Below are 23341 nucleotides of genomic sequence, written 5' to 3' on the forward strand. Positions count from 1 at the left end.
GTTGACGTTAAAGGGGTACCTGAACAGTGACAAAGAGGTCGTCCTCAACAAGCGTCCAGTGTTGTTAATTTATTTTGTTTTTTTGCTTTGTTCTCTCTGTTTTTGTAGGTTTTTGGTGTTGTTTTGGGGAAGTTTTGGATATGTGTTTTTGTCCTTTGTGTTGCACTGCTGTGGGCTCGGGAGAGGAAATTTCGTTTCTTTTGTGTACACAATTACATGAAATGAAATGACAATAAGTTGTTGCCGATTCCTGATTCCTGGTTAGCATTGTGGGTTTTATAATGAGCTGATGCTCTATTACACTGTACCTAGCCACGGTGTTTGGAAAAATTACATTTGTATTCAAAACACACACATGCATGCATGCACACACACACACACACACACACATACATGTTACATGTTACCCGCTCGTTAAGGTGAGTCACCATTTTATTTTAACCAGTCGAGGGCCGTGACTGCCAGTGGTGTTGCATCTTGATTAATCCATTTTCTCTAAATCAGATGTAACTGAGGAAGTCTCTGAAATTCCTTGTCTAATTATTAACATATGAATAACTAAAAGCTCTTATTTCAGGTAATGCTCGGCTGCCGTCTTGTCAGGAGGATTTTTACTGGGAATCGCTTATCTTGGTTTGGTCTTTCAGGTGTTCAAAAGACCTTCTGTAAAATAAAATAATCCCCAAAGCCAGCACAATTACGGCTAATTCCATTTTAATTCAGTCAAAAGGTGAAGTCACAGGGAACATTTCAGATATCGTTACGGTGCGCGGCTAAAAATTGAATTTGGATTTCAATTACTGGGGGTCAATATGGAGGGAAAATCTTGATTAGAGCTCAGTGGCTTATGAAGCCTGTCTGTTCACCATCAATCCATATATAATCATTTATTTGAGAGTGTTTTACCTACTGGTTCCAGGCCTAAACTGTATTGAGGAAAAAAAAATAACACACACACACACACACACGTCTGTACTGTAAATGTTAGAAAGTTTTGGATGGAAATAGGGGGAAAAAAGTATTATTTTATATCATTGCTTCCCTCTAATGTCACTAGATCAATTCCCACCAAAAGAAACAGAAAAAAAAAATAATTTTGTCTTTCCATGTGTGACTTCCAGCTCCGTCACTCTCCATCACTTAGCATAGTAGGGGTTCATACGCATATTAACAAATGTGCAGTGATTTTTCCTTGGCTACTCCACGACTTTGACCCAGTTCAGCAACACTTTGGTTTGGGACACTTCAAGACATGAACATCAAAATATATCAGACATTATCTTTCTTCTTTTTTTTTTGGAGGGGGGGGGTGTTCCCCCATTTTCTCCCCAGTTGTATCCGGCCATTTGCCCCACTCTTCTGAGCTGCTCCACCCCTTCCGCCGATCCGGGGAGGGCTGCAGACTACCACATGCCTCCTCCGATACACGTGGAGTCTCCAGCCGCTTCTTTTCACCTGACAGTGAGGAGTTTCGCCAGGGGGACATAGCGCATGGGAGGATCATGCTATTCCCCCCAGCCCCCCCCCCGAACAGGTGCCCAGACTGACCAGAGGAGGCGCTAGTGCAGCGACCAGGACACACACCCACATCCGGCTTCCCACCCACACACACAGCCAATTGTGTCTGTAGGGACGCCCGACCAAGCTGGAGGTAGTAACACGTGGATTCGAGATTCGAACCGGCGATCCCCGTGTTGGTAGGCAACGGAATAGACCGCTACGCCACCCGGACGCCCATCAGAAATGATCTTAGTCAAACAGTTTCCCACCATCCCCCAGTTTGCTGGCTGCATATCCAAAGGCACAGATGTTGATTCTCTGTGACATTTTCAGAAGTAATCAAAACTTAATTGAATGTTTTGTTTCCAGATACGCCTCAATGTACTTAAGCATCCTTCTTATTCGAGTATAAATTAGGCAAAGTTGTTTAAAAAAAAAAAAACAGAAAGCAAAAACACAGAAACCAAGCGGGACGCCGTGTGCTCTCTGCCAAGCCAAAGTCCCGCATTACCAAATATAAATGAGATGTGAGGTTGTACTTTAATAAATTAGTGATCTGGATGGATTTGGCAGAACAATGGGAGCTGAATCAATCTTCAATAGATCAAACACCAGCTGCTCAGCCCGGCCACAACTCTGATGAGTGATGGTGTGAGAGAAACCACTTGATGCTCAGCGTCGACAGAGGCGGACACCAGGTCTTCTAACACCAATCACTATGAACTGGAGGGAGGCCGAGATTGTAAGCTTCTGTACGTACATGGTTTTGAACCTGGACAATAGTTATTTTTACCATACTTTTTGTATTACTTGTTATATATTACACTATATTACTATTACTATTCGTCCTGGTTAAGACGCTAAACTGCAACCGCAGGCTGTAGAGGGGTAGCATCTTACCTCAGCAAGGGCCCTTTGGCTAAGGACGACATCCCTACTGATAGACCTGGTCCTCCTGCATGCCTGTATGGTACTTCCCATGGTGCCCGGTCCAGCCAACACATTGGGATAGGAGAAGGGAACTCTGATTTCAAATCCCCGGGCACAGTCTACCCAGCTGTCAGTACCCGGAAAGGGTAGAACATTCCCACTGCTCCTAGCTACACAGCTAGCCTGGGTTGAATGCAGAGAGGGAATTTCATTGTATGCATGTACAAATGACAAGTAAAGTGTATTCTATTCTATGTCATTTTCTATTGTTTTGTTCTGTTTATTATCCTCGCCAGGCGAATGTGTGTGTGTGTGTCTGTCCGTGGCTAATCTCACGCACTAGTGGAAATATCTGCCTAAAAATGTTTGTGCACATTTATGATGAAGAATCCCTCATGCTTGTAGCGATTCAAAACATTTGAAAAAACATTTGTTCTCGTTACCGCCGCTCCCTCTCTTCATTCACCGTCTGGCTCGCTCGGCCTGCTCTCTGTCGCTGCCCGTGCTAAATCAACCGCGCACATGTGCACGCATGCGTCACTCACATCTACAGTTGACTGGGGTCGGATAGCGACATGATCAAAAATTATTAAAATAATTTTGATAAGCCAAAAAAAAAATGCAAGCGTTATAACAACTTCCTCTAGGTTGCGGTCAAAACAGGAAGTGTTGCATATAGTCTAGTCTCTGCCCAATCTGAGTTAACCATAGATGTAAATCGTGTGACCGTAAAAGTTTTCTCAGCTTTATTATATTGTGAAAATAAAGACGGGGTTAGGGTCAGGCCAAAACGATCGCATAGCAATATTTTCTTTTTGGAAAGTGCAAGTTCATTTTAGACTTGGTCAAATTCAAGTGTCCGCCTAGGAGGCTGCACATCCACAGACTGACAGGCAAAATGTTATTAGGTAGATTTTTTAGCTTGAGCGCTGCATATTAAAATCTTTTGTTTTCTTCCATATTTCCCATTCAATCGACTCAGGCACTGTGCAAAAGTTTTACAATGGCAGGAAAAACATTGTTTCCCCGTCTGTGTGTGTCTATCTGTCTGCTGCTAATATCACATACTACTTGGCCTCTCCGCCTAGTAATTTTTGTGCACAGTTATGACTGTATGATCCAGGACCTCTCGTGGTTGCGGTGATTCAAAACCTTTGAAAACCCACAATTGAGTGCCGACTCCTCAGCTAGTCCGTCACCTAAGTCGGAGCATAGGGAGAATAGAAGATATGTAGGCAGTGCCTCTGTATTTTCCCTTCTCCCGGGAGGTGAAAAAGGGATGGTTTGTCACCAAGCACCGGAGAAGGGGAGACATGCCTGGCGGGGATCTGCATTCAGGGCCGCATGGTGGCCCAGCGGTTGCCTCGCAGCATGAAGATCCTGGACATCCCAGGTCCTTTCTGTGTTTGCATGTTCTCCCCGTGTCAGCGTGGGTCTCCGCCGGGTGCTCCGGTTTCCTCCCACCATCAAAGGCATGCATGTTAGGTTAATATTGCTGTCTGCGCCCCTGACTGAGGCGATGAAAAATAAAAAAGCACTGGGGTTGGTCTCCAGGCGCTGCACTGTGGCTGCCCACTGCTCCTAGTGAAGGATGGATTAACTGCAGAGAACAAATTTCGTTGTAGGTATGTACAACAACAAAATAAAGTGTGTCTGACTGAATGCACTCTTCTTCTGCAGACACGGAGCTGATGGCTCATTGCAGGGGGGGGGGCTGTAGTGGGCCCTTATACAGTCTATAGGCTGTATGGAGATGCAAGACAGATCCAAGGGGAAACTTAACGGAGATTGAAGGGCGGAACGGAGAGAAATGTGAATTACAATGAGGTGTGTCTTTGTGCATGCTCAATAATCCAGGGAGGAAAATCAAAGAGGGCTGAATCAGTTCCTCTGGATACGTGTGCATCTGTACAGATGCACAGATACAAGGAGGTGTGCTATGTCAGCGCCATGGACAAGAGCCGTGGATTTGTCATTAAACGGTAACCTGCTGATATTTAAGCAGCATTTCAGAACCATGGTCGGCGCCATGGAGTTGACCAATAATTCGCTCAAACATCAGCAAGATGAAGGATAAAAGAAAAAGTAAGACAGGCTAATCTAGCAGGGCAGGAATCCAAGGCTAGACAGCTAATGAATACACCGTTTGACATTCAGTGATGCTGGACGCCCATACAGCCACACAGCCATATAGGCCGAGGCTCGGCGTTTTCGGTTTTTACTTTTCAAAGCCATCCAGCATGCCCAATTTCGCCACAAGAGGGCACTGTTACATAACCTCACACGAACAGGAACAACTTTTGGATCCGTGGAAACATAAAATCCGCGGGAACATCAGTTTAAAAATCTGGGTGTTTTTCGGTGAAAATCGGTAAAAACCGAAAACGCTGAGCCTTGCATATGGTCTACACAACAGCGCCACACATAACCAACCCACACACGACAACAAACTACGAGTGTGCAACGCAACATGTGGCCCTGCCGTTAATACAGTAACCAAGCCGACACAGCGGTCTGCAACACAAGCAGCAACAGACAACACCATTTTTGAAAAGGGCCAGACAGCCGGCATCTATGACAAGCCTATGCCATCACACAAATAATGATTATGAAACAGCTGACTGATGACGTCTTCATCCAGCGGCTGTCGGTTTGAATCCGATCCAGCAGCAGCGATGTGGAATCCATTGTAGCCTCAATGAAATGTCCAATGTCCAAAAGCTCCCAATATGTTTGAACACGCCAGACTCGAACGTCGACATTGGTAATGATGAGGTCACATCACCTCTTTCACTGATTTCAGAAACACTCTGATCTGGACCCTTTTTTATATACTATTAATGTTACAGAACAACAAGAGAAACAGAAATACAGCAGACAGGCTGCCAGTATTTTTAAAAACCTTTTCAAACTCCCGGCAGCCAAATCAACTCAGAGTGGTGTGGGCCCGTTTAAGGGGGTACCAAGGGGGTGCAATACAAACAATACAAACAAGCCACAGTGCCCCCGCTGGTGCTGTCGGCTGCATAAGAAGAGAACCTCTTGGCAGCGGGGGCTCGTCTCTGCTCTGCAGAAGACTCAGACGCGAGCTGAGTCTCACTCTGACTTTTAGTTTTTGCCACAATCGAGACACACGGACAAACTTTATTCAAAATACTCAACTACTACCACTACTTTCAGCTGCTCCCGTTAGGGGGCGCCACAGCAGATCATCCGTTTCCATCTCTTCCTGTCCTCTGCATCTTCCTCTGTCACACCAGCCACCTGCATGTCCTCCCTCACCACATCCATAAACCTCCTCTTTGGCCTTCCTCTTCTCCTCTTCCCTGGCAGCTCCACATTCAGCATCCTTCTCCCAATATACCCAGTATCTCTCCTCCACACATGTCCAAGCCATCTCAATCTTGCCTCTCTTGCTTTGTCTCCAAACCGTCCAACCTGAGCCGTCGCTCAAATATACTCGATCCTGTCCTTCTTCATCACTCCCGATGAAACTCTTAGCATCTTCAATACTGCCACCTCCATTGTCACTGTCTCCAAACCATTCAAAATATTCAGCTAAACAACAAAAATGCATTTTCTGTCAGGCAGATTGGGCCCAAGATGGGCCCATTTGTAACTGGGGAGAACCGTGGGCCCGAGGCAGCCTCCTTCTCTGCCCCCCCCCCCGCACACACGCACATGCTCCACTGCAGACCTTGTGACATCAATACATACTAAGAGTGGATTTCATTGCCTTCACTTTATACCATCTATAATGTGTATAGTATGCCCCCTGTATTTCCTTTTGCACTTCATTTTGTTGTGTTTTGCATAGGCTGTGTGTGCTTTTCCTGCACACTGTTACTTTTCTAAAATAAATAAATACAACAGTTTTAAAAATGTAATTTTAAAGAGAGCCTTTGGAAATGCAAAGACCAGTTTTGGCTTAACTACGGCAGCTGTTTCCCCCACTTACCAGTACAATTTGCTAGATCCATGCGGAGGGGTCACTCAGCCAAACGAACCTCGCTGCATGCAGGACAATGTGACCCCCCTCCATGCAAGCATTTTTACTTGTAATATCATACAGCCACCCATCCATTATCCAAACCGCTTATCCTGCTCTCTGGAGCCTATCCCAGCAGTCATTGCCAGCAGTCATTGGGCGGCACCCTGGACAGGCCGCCGGGCCGATAATATCACACACCACAGGCAAAATAAGCTACAGCGATGAGCGCTGGAATACACGAGCCTTTGTATCACAACGTTGACGTGTTACTCGTTTAGTTCATGTAGATTGTTGGTAGACTGTCATGTTGTATCAGTTCCTCGGCGCTCTCCGAGAGAAGCCGTGCCAGGTAACACGTAGAACTGAGTCCCAGTACAAACACACTTAGATCATCTTCACGCAAACACGGTGCGGAGTGCTACACAAGGTGCACCTGCATTTGAAGGTGGATGAACGTCTTCAAACTGCGGTCTCAGGCTACCAGAGTTGTACAACAGTTCTTTCTTTAAACATTTATAGAGGTTTTAACAGCAAACAGGGCCTGGCATTTCAAGGGGGAGAGAGAAAAGAAGTTGTTTTGCTTGATATAGCAGGCTGATACAAATAAGCTTCCATAGCTGTGGTCTCGTGTTGAATGTAGAATGAACAAACAGATGCATTTTGGCTATATTTAACCAGTTTCTCCTGCGACAGAATGATTATGGAGGGATATGATTTATGTAAACATTACATTTTTTTCAGGCATTTGAATAAATGTTGAATTTTTATGCTTCATCTTTATGACATCTTTCCATACGCAACATCTTTTAAATAACAATACGAAATTATCATGGATTTCAGTGTGATTTTTAACAGCATCCAGTGCAGTTTATGCATGCATCTAGTACAGTGGAAAAGCAGGATAAATTCTGTGCATGCACCATTCAAAATCTAACACAAAGCATTTGCAATGCAGCCCCAATGCGGTGCTGCAGCATCAACAGAGTCTCTCATTTGAATGAATGAGCTGCGGGTGTAATGCCACAAATTCAACGCATTAAGTGTATTTATTGGCAAACCAGGCATCCGTGTAAAGCTGTCATTACCTAAACAAGTCTATAGGATAACACAAGTGCACAATAACAAAAGTGATAAGCTTTAATGTAGATCATAAACTACTCTTGAACAAAATAATATAAAATATGAATAGTACATTGCTGCTTTATATTTTGGTAGGAATTGTGCAATTATGTACACTACCGTTCAAAAGTTTGGGATCACCCAAACAATTTTGTGTTTTCCATGAAAAGTCACACTTATTCACCACCATATGTTGTGAAATGAATAGAAAATAGAGTCAAGACATTGACAAGGTTAGAAATAATGATTTGTATTTGAAATAAGATTTTTTTTACATCAAACTTTGCTTTCGTCAAAGAATCCTCCATTTGCAGCAATTACAGCATTGCAGACCTTTGGCATTCTAGCTGTTAATTTGTTGAGGTAATCTGGAGAAATTGCACCCCACGCTTCCAGAAGCAGCTCCCACAAGTTGGATTGGTTGGATGGGCACTTCTTTGAGCAGATTGAGTTTCTGGAGCATCACATTTGTGGGGTCAATTAAACGCTCAAAATGGCCAGAAAAAGAGAACTTACATCTGAAACTCGACAGTCTATTCTTGTTCTTAGAAATGAAGGCTATTCCATGCGAGAAATTGCTAAGAAATTGAAGATTTCCTACACCGGTGTGTACTACTCCCTTCAGAGGACAGCACAAACAGGCTCTAACAGGTACTATTTAATGAAGATGCCAGTTGGGGACCTGTGAGGCGTCTGTTTCTCAAACTAGAGACTCTAATGTACTTATCTTCTTGCTCAGTTGTGCAACGCGGCCTCCCACTTCTTTTTCTACTCTGGTTAGAGCCTGTTCACACAAAATTGTTTGGGTGATCCCAAACTTTTGAACGGTAGTGTAGTTGTGTATAATACTGTCAATATGACTGTTGATGTTTGTATACCGATTTTTTTTCTTCTTATTTCTGTAATATTTCAGTTTTACCAACAAAAAAAAAGCAAAAGTAAAAAAACAAAAGAGGACACAAGACTTCAGTAAAATACAAGAAAAGTCCAGCCTTGTGTGTTTATTGGAGGACTTTTGGATGTTAACTGGCTGTCTAGCTTTGCTACAAGAGTGTGCGCTGCAAGGGCAGTACAATAGCACTTTTTTCGAAATGAGAAATTAGGCTTAACACTTCTGATTCACTTTACTGAGTCACAAAACACGGTTGCTTTTCATTGCTTTAAGGTGCTGTATGGATGATATCACCCTTTCCGTGGCCCGTCCACAGACGGGGCAATAACAGGCTCTCGGTAGGTGATTGGTAGACCGGGAAACAAACTACGCTGTATTCCAACGTACTGTATTTAAACAGTCGGTGTTGACAAGGATTCTGTTGAGATTGCCTAAATGGTCCTTCGTGGGTAGGTGTGATTCCTGGGGTAGTTTCCGCTCTCTGTGTCAGTGCCTGTGCGTCTTCCTGCTTGTGTAGAGATTTACCACTAGCTACAGAAGTTAATCACCAATCCCTCTCCGCTGTCTCCCTTTCATCTCGGCTCCTCTGTGCAGAGCTCAGGCCTTGTCTAGGGGGAGTATTGGCGGAGTGTTTGTTCCCTGATTGGCTCAGGGGGGCTGATCCATACAGATGTGTCTGTTGTGCACCACGTGGATCACATTTCTCGAAGGACCAAGACAGACTGAAGCCATCAGGTCTTTCTCTAAATGGTCTTTGGTGCTCAGGGAATGGCTCTCCACAAAATAAGAGAGAGGTCATTGATTCTCACCGAGGCATTATCTCTTGATGAAACCGTCAAGCCTTCCCTATCAATGGTTTCATGAGTTGTCCCTCTTCAATCTCCCCCCCCCTTCCTGATGTGGTAATCAAAGTGATAAGATGGACAGTAGTAGCTGTTACAAGACAAAGAATGACCAACATAGTTTATCGGTGATTATTTTTCATGACCTTTGAACACCATACGGGGAATTGCCTGGAAGGGATCGGTTGCAACGTGGCATTATGAAATGGCGACTCGTTGCAATCATACACCTTCGTTAACAGAAATCGAAACCGTTCCCAAGTTGCACCAACATTAACGGAGAGTGCCCTGCAACCTCCAGTATGCCACACCCTGAAGATTGTTGGCCATATACTATATGAGTGGTAATCTCCATAACAAATGTCTCCGTGACCATTATTTTAAGTTGAATTTGTGGACTTGGCATTGCATTTCACAATGAGATGATGCTTTTTGACCAAACTGCACCCACACGAGTCTCATTACCCAGTTTGAAGTCGGAGACGCCACCGTTGATGCTGACGTCATCAGCCCTCCAAATCAATTTAGGTCTGCAAAGGTTTTCAGTGTATTTCAAAAAATCTGCACACCCTTACTAATGTTATTCTTCTTTGCCTGAGGCGTTAAACGAAAACCCAGTAAATCCAACTTTTTCTACTCACATGATAAACATAGAAAAGGGATTCTGCGTGGCTTTAATAAGATGTCGAGTGAGGAGGTGTTCATTGGAACATGAAGGAAAACTCAATGGTGGTCATCTGAACAAATCTCTGAGAGGACTCTCATAGAAAAGAAAAATAAAGGCTTTATTTTATGTGGCTACTGCATTTTGCAATGATTAAAAAAAAAAAGACCAAAAACTTTTTTTCCCCCCAATTTTTATTTTGAATACAGGAAAATGAAAACCTGAAAAACTTTACTTTTGAGTAGGGATGTACACCCTCGTCGCATATTCCAAAGCATGCACAGGGTTCATTTGGACTCATCTAAATTTAAATGAAGAGATTTAAATTATCCCTATTTTGACCAATATTTCCACTTAAAATCTATTTTTTGTATTGCACACATCACTGCGATGGGACAATTAGGAAAAATGAGGAGCAGCAAACAGCATCCTTGGCTACTTAATGTCTATAGGCTTCCATTGGGAGAGGGATGAATTGTAATCTGTTGGTTTTCATGTCATGTGTTAAGGCAGTAAAGGTTGAATCGGTTCATCTGGATACAACGGTAACGTTGTATCCAGATGAACCGACTTCTTTGATCAACTACACAGACGATACAATGTTTCGATCATCAATCAGCTGTTAGGTAAAGACTTTCACTACTTTGGGGTCAATCTTGAAATTGTATGCATACATTTGACATCCTCTCCTTTAAACACTGGCTGATATGTTAAATGTTGCCTCTGACTCGTGTCAGTTTGCCCACCAGTACCTCGCATGTCACAGATGTTTTTTGCCTAATCTCATTAAACCATAATTTCCATTAGCCGATCAGGGGCGCCCCTAGCTATGGACTGCGTATCCATGTAGCCCTAAGGAAATCTGAATTTATTGTACACACGTTTGGAAAATATGCAACAATTTCAAAATGAATAAAAGTTTGGGGTTTTTTTTGTGGCTTTTTAGTGAAAACACAGACATTTGGTTATATCAGTTGTCGATGTAATCAAATCCGACTGTGTTGTAACTTCCCTACAACACCGGACTATGCTGAATTTATGACACTGTTTAATGCAAATGTATGTGCATATTAACACAGTGTTTTAAGATACTGGGCCATTTTCGGAAGGGCTGGTAGATGATTTCGGGATAATTCCAAACCCCAGCGTTACTAATAGCGCATACCGGCATAAGATCGCCTAATTCCCTAAATAACTATCCTACGCAAGCATCCGGTTGTTGACGTACATCAGAGAGACTTCCGGTAATGGCGGTTAATGCCTATATTTTGCTGCAAGATTGAGTATAAGTTTAACATCCTTCATTTCTTTAGGTAGGTAAGGTCTTTACACGATAAAACGTGAATCTGAAGCGCCACATTCCTCTTCTCAGCAGCGCCGGTTTGTAGCTGAAGCTCTGCCAATTACGTCAAATTACCCCCGCGCTTCATAAACCACGTGCGGTACCGTAAGTACGGCGGACAGCGTGTTGGCTTCCGGGTTTCGCGGCAGGTTGTGTGACGTCACGTCACCTCGCTCATCTGTCTGCGAACGGCCAAAGAGCATCCTGCCCGCGGGCGCCCCTGGAGGCAATACCTGTAAATGACCAGTGGGGGGGGGGGAAATGTGCATTTCTCTCACATTGGTGATGGAAGTAGCATCTGCTGCACCGGTGTCGTTTTTACGCCGTCAAAGCGAAGGTAGTTTTATTCAGATCTGTGAGGGATGACATTTAGACTTCACTGGAAGGTGGTCTCTTTCAATAACTGAGGTGGGTCAAAGAAATGTACAGCCTCTTAAAACGTCGCTTCTCATCTGCTAGCGTTGCTTCACGGTGTTGGCATCTCATATCAGCGTTGTTCCGCCGGATCCGTGTGTTCGAGGGCAGGAGACATGACGCCCTGTAGGCCACTATTCACATTAATAACCAGAGCCACATATAATATGTCGGAAATTGAATTGGTGTGATTTCTGCCTGTTCTGCCCATGAAGGGATGTTAGAACTCCTTGAACCATTTGTTTCCGATAACCTTTAAACTAGTAGTGTATTATGTGTTTTTCAGCGTACCGGCAAGGCCAGTAGAGGTCAGCTGGGCTACAAACTTTTGAAAGATCTGATTCCAGTATTCAACACAGCAAACTCTTTTACCACGGTTAGGTAGCTGTTTAAAGGGAGCACTTGATAATGCTTCAGGGACATGGATGAATTTATTTCCACCAGTAATGCAAATGATATCCACTCAAATGATTATTGTTATAGAAAAGATGCAAGCACCTTTCAGATGGTCTAGAAAGGCAACCTAGTTATAAATCTGATGGCCCTCATTGTAAATTAAATCAGTTCATTAATAAGTTGCTGACACCAATGCTGATACTAGTAATTGCATTTAATAAAGTGTATGTAAATGAAGAAGAACTGGCTTGAGTCTTCTATGAGTGGCTGCGATGGTGCAGACATAAAATGCTGTGGCCCCTACGGTTCCTTTTTGGGGACGTCCTCGCCAAAGATATTCATGGATCAACTGTTGTTGATGCAGGTGTTGACACATATATACCAACGGTGGTCCATGAGGCCTACTGTGATGCCCCGCAGTAACACCAACGAGGAGTTTACCCTCAAAAAAGTGAAAAGCAGGGCTGTTTGAGGGTCAGAAAGGTTAGTTATTTGGCAAACTCGACAACCCAACCGAAAGCCGCCAGAAGTGGATTTTCTGCTGGCTCTGCAGTTACTGCTGCTGCTGCTGCTGATGTAACTGTGAACGAGACACAGTCGCCTCCTGTTCTCTCCCACTTGTTAATGTACCTCTCTACTTTCATGGTGTCCCTTGTCAACTGTACCATCCCTCAAAACTCTGCGGTAAAGTAGAAACTGGAGGAGATGGATGCTTCAACTTAAGACGAATTAGAAATGAAGGGTACTACATTCCCTGGCTTTTAGGAGGTAGTACTTTTTTCTCCTAGCGGGAGGCCTCTGGGCTTAAACTCCATCCACACAAGTATTAATGCAACTCATCTTGACCCTGTCTTCAGTACAGATGTTCCTGTATACTGTGCCAGCTACTCGGTTACCATAGTGATAGATCAGTCCATATGGCCAAGTCCTTTCCACTGGGTGACCTGGGTTCTATTCCTGCATAAACATACATATGTGTGTGTGTGTGTGTGTGTGTGTGTGTGTGTGTGTGTGTGTGTGTGTGTGTGTGTGTGTGTGAGATTATATAGATCTCACATATAGCATTTGTTCCAATGCCCACCTGCTCACAAAATTTTGTGAGAATCCATCATCTGTTTTGAAATATCTTGCTGAGACACTGACAAGTGAGGGCAAAAACAACCAAAGAACCTCCATGATGACTCCATGTTATACAAAAAAAATGCTTGCCAATGTCTGCATAACCTATTGTATATGATCACAGACACACGTAACAGTTGTATGCATGTACTGATTTGGTGGTTGTTGTTGTTTTTCTTTCTTTGGTGCATATATTAGGTTTCTATAAGAATCTGTGAATCTTTGATTGATTGTGAATATCAGCCCCTAAGTTGTCTTCCACTCATTCAGACTGCAGAAGTGTCTTTGCTTGGAAAAACACAAAACTGTTACACTCTGTCACCACAATGCAGGCGTATACGCACAAGACATTGTTTGCACGTTGTAAAATTGCTGTATAGCAGTTACGACATAATAATTGTGTTTTTCGGCTTCACGTGTACCGTTCACGTTTTCCATCTCTCATCTGTTTGAACGCTGCCTTGGGGAATGCACGGAAACCCTCGGTTCATGATCTTGGACATCTGATATCATTAGCATGCATAGCCTGTAGCTTGTACATGTCCTTGACAGTGTTTGTGACGTCATGGTAAGAGTTCTGTAACAAATGTAGCAAGAAAGTCACCACCAGCCTCCCTTTCCATGGTGCTGCACGTCTCCATTACCGCAGAGCAAAGTAGATGTCGCTATTTTGTTTCTGGCAATGTTTGAAGAATAGAAAATATTAGCATCAGCAAACTACACAAAGGGTCTTGATGCGTGCTCAATAACCTAGGTAAGAAGATCAAAGAAGGTTGAATCGGTTCATCTGGACACAACGTTACCGTTGTGTCCAGATGAACCGATTCAACCTTCTTTGATCAACTACACAGACGATACAATGTTTCGATCATCAATCAGCTGTTAGGTAAAGACTCTCACTAATTCAGGGTCAGCTTGCTTCCAAACGAGGTCTCCTGACTTTGCTGTTTGGATTCGGCTTCCTCAGACCCGTGGTGAGAAGTATGACGAGAAGTGATATTTTTCACGAGCGTGTCACTCAACAGCTGCTCATTGTTTGTTTTTTTTTCTTTTCTGGCTTTTCCAAATTTCACTGCACACAAGGGTGCAGCTGCAAATTGTTTTGCTAGAAATTATGTTCAGATGGTGTAAAGAACATGGCAGAATTAATCCGTATGAATGAATATTGGCTTCAGTTTCCAAACTAGCTTAAAATGTTCATGGCCTGGATATATATCTTCAAAACAGACGTGCCCGATGACCTCTCTGTACTACTGTGCGTTTTGATGCTGGGTTGCTCCTTTATTCCCGAGCAGGGAATTTTATAAGGATGACTGTAAATGACTTGCAGACTACTGCAGACCCCTATACGCGGCATGGTTGACGCTTGTAACAGAATTACAGGCTTTCTCCTGACCAAAGCAAGTATCTGGTAGTGAGTAAAAGAGCAAAAGTACTGTATTAATTGGTTAATGGATGGTGGATGTTTTCAGGCTTCTTTAGTTGAAGCAATACGTACCTTTGACCGCTAGCCACAGAGAAGCTTGCACCTTGTTGAGAAGCGTCGTAGCCAGGTACAGGTATGGGCCTCCCATGTAGACGACTACACTTCTGTCCAACCAAAGACAATTTTCCTCTTGGGTCCCGTGCACTTGTTGAGACCCATATTGAAACGTCCCACCCTTATTAGATGAAATGGAACTGCTTTGAAACAGGATCAACCCGAGCACTTTTTTATCTTCAAATATAGCCTCCAAAATATGCAGATTCTGCTATTTCTGTCTACTGTAGCTTTGCGGCGAGACCTCTCTCTTTTTCTTTTTTTCTCCCCCGTCTGAAGAGCCTGCTTTCTCTGTGACTGATTCCCCACTGAACATTCACTCTGTTCCACTTTGTGCATGGAAGCTTCCGTGTCTGAAAACTATTCTCAAAGCCATATGAAAGGGAATGCGATTGGAAACCTTCTTTTTTTTTTTTTTCCTGGTTGTGGTGTGACACTAATTTGCTTCCCCTCACACTTCCAAGGCAATTAGCTTTGAAGCTTCTCAGAAACTATTCTTGCCCAAGTCGATAGCTAGCATGGCAAATAAGAATTTAAGCAGGTCCACTGGGGGGCAGATGATAAACATATTAAGTGAGGATACAGTGGAAAAGAGAAACCTTAAGGAATAAAGGAAATATAATTACTTCACCAGTTAGGCTGGGTGCCTGGCCCTTCATTATTGGCCAGCCATGCCATGCAAATTCATTTCTGAACATTTTGCCTGTGAGCTGATGAGCACAACACCACACTGTTTTTACCAGTACAGCCATGGAAACTTTACAGATGGGGGGAGAAAAAAAAGCAGCGATAGAAAATGAAAAATCCTGACTAGCATTACTACGCAATTTAGTACTTTTTTTGGTGCGGCCCTCACATAAGAGTCAAGGTGATATAGAGGGTAATGAAGAGCGGCGATATCACCTGGCTATCCTTTTCTGGAAATCGAGTTCTGCTTGTGTTGGCAAAGATAATGTTAGAAATTTTGAAACTCTTCCAATTGTACTTGGCCAATTACCCCACTCTTCTGAGCTGCCCTGGTCGCTGCTCCACCCCCTCTGCCGAATCCGGGGAGGGCTGCAGACTACCACATGCCTCCTCCGATACATGTGGAGTCGCCAGCCGCCTCTTTTCACCTGACAGTGAGGAGTTTCACCAGGGGGACGTAGCGCGTGGGAGGATCCCACTCTTCCCCCCCGAACAGTCACCTCCGACTGACCAGAGGAGGTGCTAGTGCAGCGACCAGGACACATACCCACAATCGGCTTCCCACCTGCAGACACGGCCAATTGTGTCTGTAGGGACGCCCGACCAGGCCGGAGGTAACACGAGGATTTAAACCGGCGATCCCCGTGTTGGTGTAGGCAACGCAATAGACCACCACGCCACCCGGATGCCCGAAAATGCACCATTTTTGACTGTAACATCAGCCCAAAAGTCCAAGTCTTGCTGTGCACCCTCCATTTGCTCGATTGCAAACTGAGGACCCGACTCTCAAGGACGACTTGCATGACATAGCGATGACATCATGTCGACAACAAGTTCATATAGACTCAGTTAGATGACCACAAAACATACAAAGGGATACTGCTGAGGTGATACGCACAGATTAAGCATACACTTAATTAAAACATTTATTGCAGTAGCTGTATACCTGTAGAGTAGTAATAAGGGTTAACTGTTTCAATATCTGTGATTTCAAACACCCCCACAACTGACAGACATACTGCGGTAAGCAAATCACTCCATCCCACTTAACTTTTATATTGTGACATAAATATGAGAGTGCTTTACAAACTGAATGCCTTCTTACTGCACAAAATTAATCATTTATCAACAGAATGAAACATGAAACGAAATGATCAAGTTCATTTTAAGAGCTATATTTTTTTTAGCATGCTATTCCATTTGTAATTTGCCTTCCATGCTGTGGGGAATAAAGGAAAACTTATCGGACGGGCGGGGGGGCAGGGGAGGGGAGGGGGGGGGGCAAAATCTGATCTTTCACGGCTGATTTATTTGCACATGCCTCTCCTTGGTGTCTCCACTCTGGGTCACTGAGATTATTCTGGATTATGACGTCTGCGATTATGTTTTTCTTTTTCGTCTTCTGAATTTGCCAGACACCGGTCGCATAAGGCAGGCCGACTCTCGGAAAGGGTTGGCCTTTGCAGCCAACAACGACCCCGCCACTCGGGTGAGCAAAACTCGGGCGCCGAAAGAAACATCATGAAGGCACGGTGATCTGAAGTGTAGCGCTAACCTGTGTGGGGAAACAATAGCCTCTATGCAAATCATACTACACGCCTGGTCAAGCGGCAAGTGCTACTGAGGACCCGCACTCGGTTAAATCACAAATCTCAATAAAATGTATACAGTAATATGATCAAAGTTAGATAAAACATTTAGCCATTTACAAATATATTGCTATTGAATTTTCACTGAACACCTTCAAAATCAGCTTTTCAAGGAAAAGGCTTTTCATTTTTATAATGTTGATATTGAACGACGACATCCTTTCTTACAAAATGTTTTTGAAAAGAACCAAAAAACAAAACAAAATTTTGCCTGGGTTTGTTTACTATATTTGAACGAAAGCAGAAGATGTGCGAAATACTGAGCCTATATAACTGGTAGTAAGTGGTAGCTGACTTTACCCATAGGGCTTATAAAGAATACAGTGAATGTAGTCCCGGTGCACACTACGCCACGTTTTGGATCGTTATCCGGCTGGTATCCCTAACGACATGCCAGGATGACGGTAAACAGCCATAAACACGGTCCTACTCATCGTGATTATTACAGGTACATGATACTGGTTAATAGGTCCTATTTACAAACACGCAGACGATGACAGAATAAACAAGTGTCCACTAACAGTGTTATATCAGAACAACACTTTTCTCTTTGATTGGGTTGATTAATATAGTCCTGAACAACTCAATAACAACCACACCACAGACATTGGTATATACTGGTCAGCCATTAGTTTTGTTTTTTTTGTTTTTTTTGTTTTTGCTTTTTTTTGTTTTGTTATTTTTTTTGCTGCTTTTTTTAATTGGCAAAGTTTTGATTTTCTCCATTTCGGGGAAGTTCCTCTGCTGCTGCCACTCGTCCAAACCGCACGTGGAACGGACAGTAAATGTTAGTTTTTGAAGAAATCCTGGGAGGGTCATTGAATTAAAAAAAGAAAGAAAGAAAGAAAGAAAAAGAAGAAAAATAAAGAGAGGTTTTCTCTGGAGTCATCGTAAAGGTAAGCTGGAGTGTAAAGCACACAGCAGAAGCACTAAGTGTAGTGGCCTACATGGTACATGTAGCTTTCACGTAGCAGAAGCATCAACTCAAGCGGAAAGAAACGCATACGAGAATGGGGGAGGAAAAACAAAACGAGGAGCTCATTCTGTGTGAATTGCTTCATCCGTTTGCTCTCTCCATGTAGGGACCTGTCATTGCAAAGATGCAACGTTCCTCTTATAACTGCTGCTCCTTCGGGCTGTCTGGGCAGGAGGCTGACTGGTAGGATTTCAAACTTGCCAGTGGGATGTCGGCCATGTTACCGCCGCCTGTGAAGTGTCCGTCTCCGCTCCCGAATTGCTTCCTTTCAGCGAAATGGTCCGACCGGCCGCCCTCGTTTTTCCAGGCTCTGGTCAGGGTGTGTCCGTTTAGTAGTTGGTCCTTGGGCCCCCACTCCCTCTGGGAGCCAAAGCTGGACACCGGTGATTTGGGTTGCTGGTATGTTCCCAAGGTCGGAGGCATCCAGCAGTTGTCTGAGTGTCCCAGGACCAGGCATTCCTGTGTGCACATCTCTGTCGCTTCCACGAGGCCACGGGGTCCCAGCGGCCCATCTAAGGACACATAAGAAAAGTAGAGGGAAAAAAACAAAAGTGAGTCATCGTAAAATATATTTCATAACCGAGTGCCGTAATTATCTAGCATGTGAGTAAAAGCGTTGGCAGTAAAGTTCAATCAGTTTTGTTTTTTTGTTGGCTCTCCCCCCCCCCCCCCGTTCCCCCGGGGAGGGCTGCAGACTACCACATGCCCAAGGCTCCGCGCTTTCAGTTTTTACAGATTTTCACTGAAAAATACCCAGATTTTTTTAAAAGGAGCAGATCGGTTTAAACTGATTTTCACCCGGATTTTATGTTTCTGCGGATCCAGAAGTTGTTCCTGTTCGTGTGAGGTTATGTAACGGTGTCCTCTTGCGGGGTGGCTTTGAAAGATAAAAACCGGAAACGCTGAGCCTTGCACGTGCCTCATCCGATACATGTGGAGTCGCCAGCCGCTTCTTGAGGAGTTTCCCCAGGGGGACGTGGCACGTGGGAGGCTCACGCTACCGCCCCCCCCCACCCCGAACAGGCGCCCCGGCCGACCAGAGGAGGCGCTACTGCAGTGACCAGGACACACACCCACATCCGGCTTCCCACCCGCAGACACGGCCAATTGTGTCTGTAGGGACGCCCGACCAAGCCGGAGTCAACACGGGGATTCGATCCGGCGATCCCCGTGTTGGTAGGCAACGGGATAGACCGCCACGCCACCCACACGCCCCCCATCAGCTTCTAGATAGGAAAATATATGACTGTACTCCCAAGGTTATAGCTCGCAGTCCTTTTGTCTGATGAGAATGATGAAACTGGATCAAATCCCCCTCCTGTCAAATAAAAACAAGAAGAAGAAAAAAAAGATGTTGGAAGATCAATTAGCATCTAGATGTGTAACCGGAGCAACCGCTTTCTCTAGCTCATTTCCACCATCTGGAAACGCCGGTCGCTTGGGATGCATCACCGCTCAGGTATTAAACATCTTGCAAATAAGTCACTGTTTCGGGGGAGGGTGTTTTTTTTTATTCTTCAAAATTCACTTGATAAGCAAACACAATGACACGCATAATACAATCACACGCAACCGACTGAAGCGTTCCCCTCTTTAAGTTTCCCTTTCATTCACTTATCAAGCCGTTTCATGTGCGCGTGTTGGCATTTCAACCTCCGGACCGTTTTCACTTTCCTCTCTCGTTTCTCAGATGGTTCTCCAGACACACTATTACTATGACGACTAGAGGAGTTCATGATAACTGCAATATTTGCCATATTAACCTTTCAACCGCAAGCGAAACGGAGCTCTCCGTGTCGTGTCAAGGATGCGCCGCTAAAGGCCCCTCCTTTTGAATCTCAGTCCGTTGTCGTTGATTACAGACGTGTTTCCCATGCAAGCAGAGGCCCGAGGAGAAATTGTGCGGCGTGTTACGAGTTTCACCTCTACGACACGATAGACGGTGATTCATTTCACAGCATCGTGGGTTTGGCAGTGCAACACAACACGGCGTTGCTGCTGGGTTTATTATCATTCAATTCAATTTCAATTCAATTCAGTTGTATTGGCATAACAATGTGCAGGCACATGTTAATAATGAAATGGTCCTGGTCGTCACGGCGTGGTGGTGTCTCCAAGCTTTAGCATTTGCACAATTAGGTGACTTTTCTTTTGTTGATATACTATATTAATCTGCGTAGGGACATTATGCTCCGCATCCTAGCTGTGTAGCTAGGAGCAGCAGGCAGCCGCCGTGCAGCACCCGGGGACCAACTCCAGTTCGTCTTCCCATTGCCTCGGTCAGGGGCACAGACAGGAGTAGTAACCCTAACATGCATGTCTTCTTGATGGCGGGAGAAACCGGAGTACCCCGGAGAAACCCCACCGCAGACACGGGGAAAACATGCAAACTCCACACAGGGACTCCCCAAGGTTGGACGGTTCAAACCCAGAACCTCCTTGCTGTGAGGCGACGGTGCTAACCACTGGGCCACCGTGCCGCCTGACTTTCCTAATTCTCTTGGTGCCTTTTTTTTGGGGGGGGGGGAAACCCATTCCCTTGGAATGCTACCTTTATAGATCCTTTTCCTGGGAATGCTACCTTTATAGATCCTTTTCCTGGGAATGCTACCTTTATAGATCCTTTTCCTGGGAATGCTACCTTTATAGATCCTTTTCCTGGGAATGCTACCTTTATAGATCCTTTTCCTGGGAATGCTACCTTTATAGATCCTTTTCCTGACTTGGCTCATTTGATTGACCCACATCCCAGTAGTCCATCTGAGTTCATCTCTCAAAACGACAGAATTCAATACCTGAAGGCTGGACTATGACAGTGTTATGGCTTTATTGACACACAGCAACTGTATGTTTGTGCATCATTACGTGTGGCTGCAAACCAATTTGTGTGCGCTTTTAAACGTGTAGGTGTGAGTATCGGATTGTGATTGACACATGCCAATCAGGATGATTCGCCGTCCCCACAAAGGCTGTCCGCGTTGAAAGCCGTTAACATTCACATATAATGACCAGAACGTGTTTTGACGAACTGCTGGCAAGAGTTGCTACCACTGCCCCATTACTCCTGCAAGAGTTCAGCTTTCCATTTATAAGATCAATACACAGGACAAACAAAGAGTCCGACATCCCTGGCTGTTGATTTGGAGTCTTTTCTCCCCTTCATTTTCAGTCTCACTTTTTTTTCCCATGTTATTATCTAAAACAAAATATCCTTTGAACGCCAGTACATTTCTCTTAAATATGTATAAGGTTTGCAAATCTCGTAATTTCATTGCCAAAAATAACAAGGGTTTTAACATGATGTCTGCCAGGGGAGAGTGGAGAAGAATCCTCGCTATGCTCCAATTACCGTCTTTTCCCGAACCCAAGTGTAAATACTTTATGAATAGATGAAGAAATAAAAAATAAGAATGGGAGCTATTTCAACTATCGGCTCATTTGCCGAGCTCGTGCGGCCCGGAGCCCTTCGGGGTCAATAATGTGTAGGACAGTGTGAATTGATGTAATTCTCCATTAATCAGAACATGTTGCCTTGCTCCTCCAAGCCCTGTTCTCTGAACCTCGAGTCCAGGCCTCGAGCCATCAGAAATTGTATTCCTCGTGCTGACGGCTAGGCGGTCTGAGGAGAGTCTGGACCGAATACGATGTCAGTTGCTCCTCCGCCTGTGAGGGTGTGGAGTCCATCCCAATAACTCCCTCCCATAATGAGCATGAAAGGAGTCTGGCCAAGCCTCACATTATCATGGCAACATGAAGAACCATGGAAAAGAATTATGCACGGTGCCAGGGTGACAGCAAGATGAATTCCCTAAATGAGATTGTTGAGGAGAGGGAAGACAGCTGGGGAGCTGTTAGCGAGGAGAGATGGAAGGCGTGGGAAGGGGAACCGAGCGTGCAGCATTGTGTCGGAAATGAGAATGTTTTACAGACCCACTGTTTTTGTGATTTCGTCTGTATTTGTGAGAGTAATTATAATTAGTCTCACAATTACCGTCACGCATATGTAAAATATGTGTTTTCCTTTATTGAAACCATGTGTGGTATCTACATGAACAAAACAAAAACAATGACCACACACACACACACACACACACACACACACACACACACACACACACACACACACACACACACACACACACACACACACACACACACACACATCGATCAGCAAAAACATTAAAACCACCTGCCTAATATTTTGTAGGTCCCCTTCGTGCCGCCAAAACAGCTCTGACCCATCGAGGCATGGACTCCACAAGACCTCTGAAGGTGTCCTCTGGTATCTGGCACCAAGACAGTAGCAGCAGATCCTTTTAGTCCTGTAAGTTGCGAGGTGGGGTCTCCGTGGATCAGACTTGTTTTTCTAGCACATCCTGCAGATGCTCGATCAGATTGAGATCTGGGGAATTTGGAGGCCAAGGCAACACCTTGAACTCTTTGTCATGCTCCTCAAACCACTCCTGGACAATGTGTGCAGTGTGGCAGCATCCATTATCCTGCTGAAGGAGCCCACTGCCATCAGGGAATACTGTTGCTATGAAGGGGTGTACTTGATCTGCAACAATATTTAGGTAGGTGGTACGTGTCAAAGTAACATCCTCATGAATGCCAGGACCCAAGGTTTCCCAGCAGAACATTGCCCAGAGCATCACGCTGCCTCTGCTGGCCTGCCTTCTTCCCATAGTGCATCCTGGTGCCATCTCTTCCCCAGATAAACGACACACACATCTCCGACTATCCACATGATGTAAAAGAAAGCATGATTTATCAGACCAGGCCACCTTCTTCCACTGCTACACGGTCCAGTTCTGGCGCTCACATGCCAATTGTAGGTGCTGTCAGCGGTGGCTAAGGGTCACCATGGGCAGCCTGACCGGTCTGTAGCTACAGACAAACAGACAGACAGCAATGGATACACAGCAAGCTGTGATGCACTGTGTGTTCTGACACCTGTCTATCATAGCCAGCATTAACTTCTTCAGCAGTTTGAGCTACAGTAGCTCTACTGTGGATTGTAACGATATGAATTCAGCATTTTAGCGGTGCAGTCCTGTGTGTATCCATCATGTAAATTTTTCTGAAGACATAAATGCCGAGCAAAAACAAAGCGAAAGAAACTTTGAATAATTTGCAATGAGAGAAAATATTCCATCAGTATTTGGGATTGTCGTATATTTATAACCAGCCTGTGTGTTGATTACAAGAGATCGGCGTGACTCTAGTGTCTGTATTTCTGACTTTGGGGTACCTGATTTTTATAACAAAACGAATCCATTG

The 23341-nt window shown here is 44.4% G+C and overlaps 1 protein-coding gene across 5 annotated transcripts in view; it reads right to left on the minus strand.

Moving 5' to 3' along the window:
* Positions 1-18199: 18199 nt before the first annotated feature.
* LOC130111690 (protocadherin-9) overlaps positions 18200-23341 on the minus strand; it is a 285870-nt gene continuing 280728 nt past the window's right edge. For all 5 annotated transcript variants that reach the window (XM_056278953.1, XM_056278952.1, XM_056278950.1 and 2 more), the window contains one exon: positions 18200-18573. In XM_056278953.1, the coding sequence (XP_056134928.1) occupies positions 18200-18573 (374 nt within the window). The remainder of the gene's footprint in view (positions 18574-23341) is intronic.

The sequence above is a fragment of the Lampris incognitus genome, chromosome 4, assembly GCF_029633865.1.
Source record: "Lampris incognitus isolate fLamInc1 chromosome 4, fLamInc1.hap2, whole genome shotgun sequence".
Classification (NCBI taxonomy): Eukaryota; Metazoa; Chordata; class Actinopteri; order Lampriformes; family Lampridae; genus Lampris; species Lampris incognitus.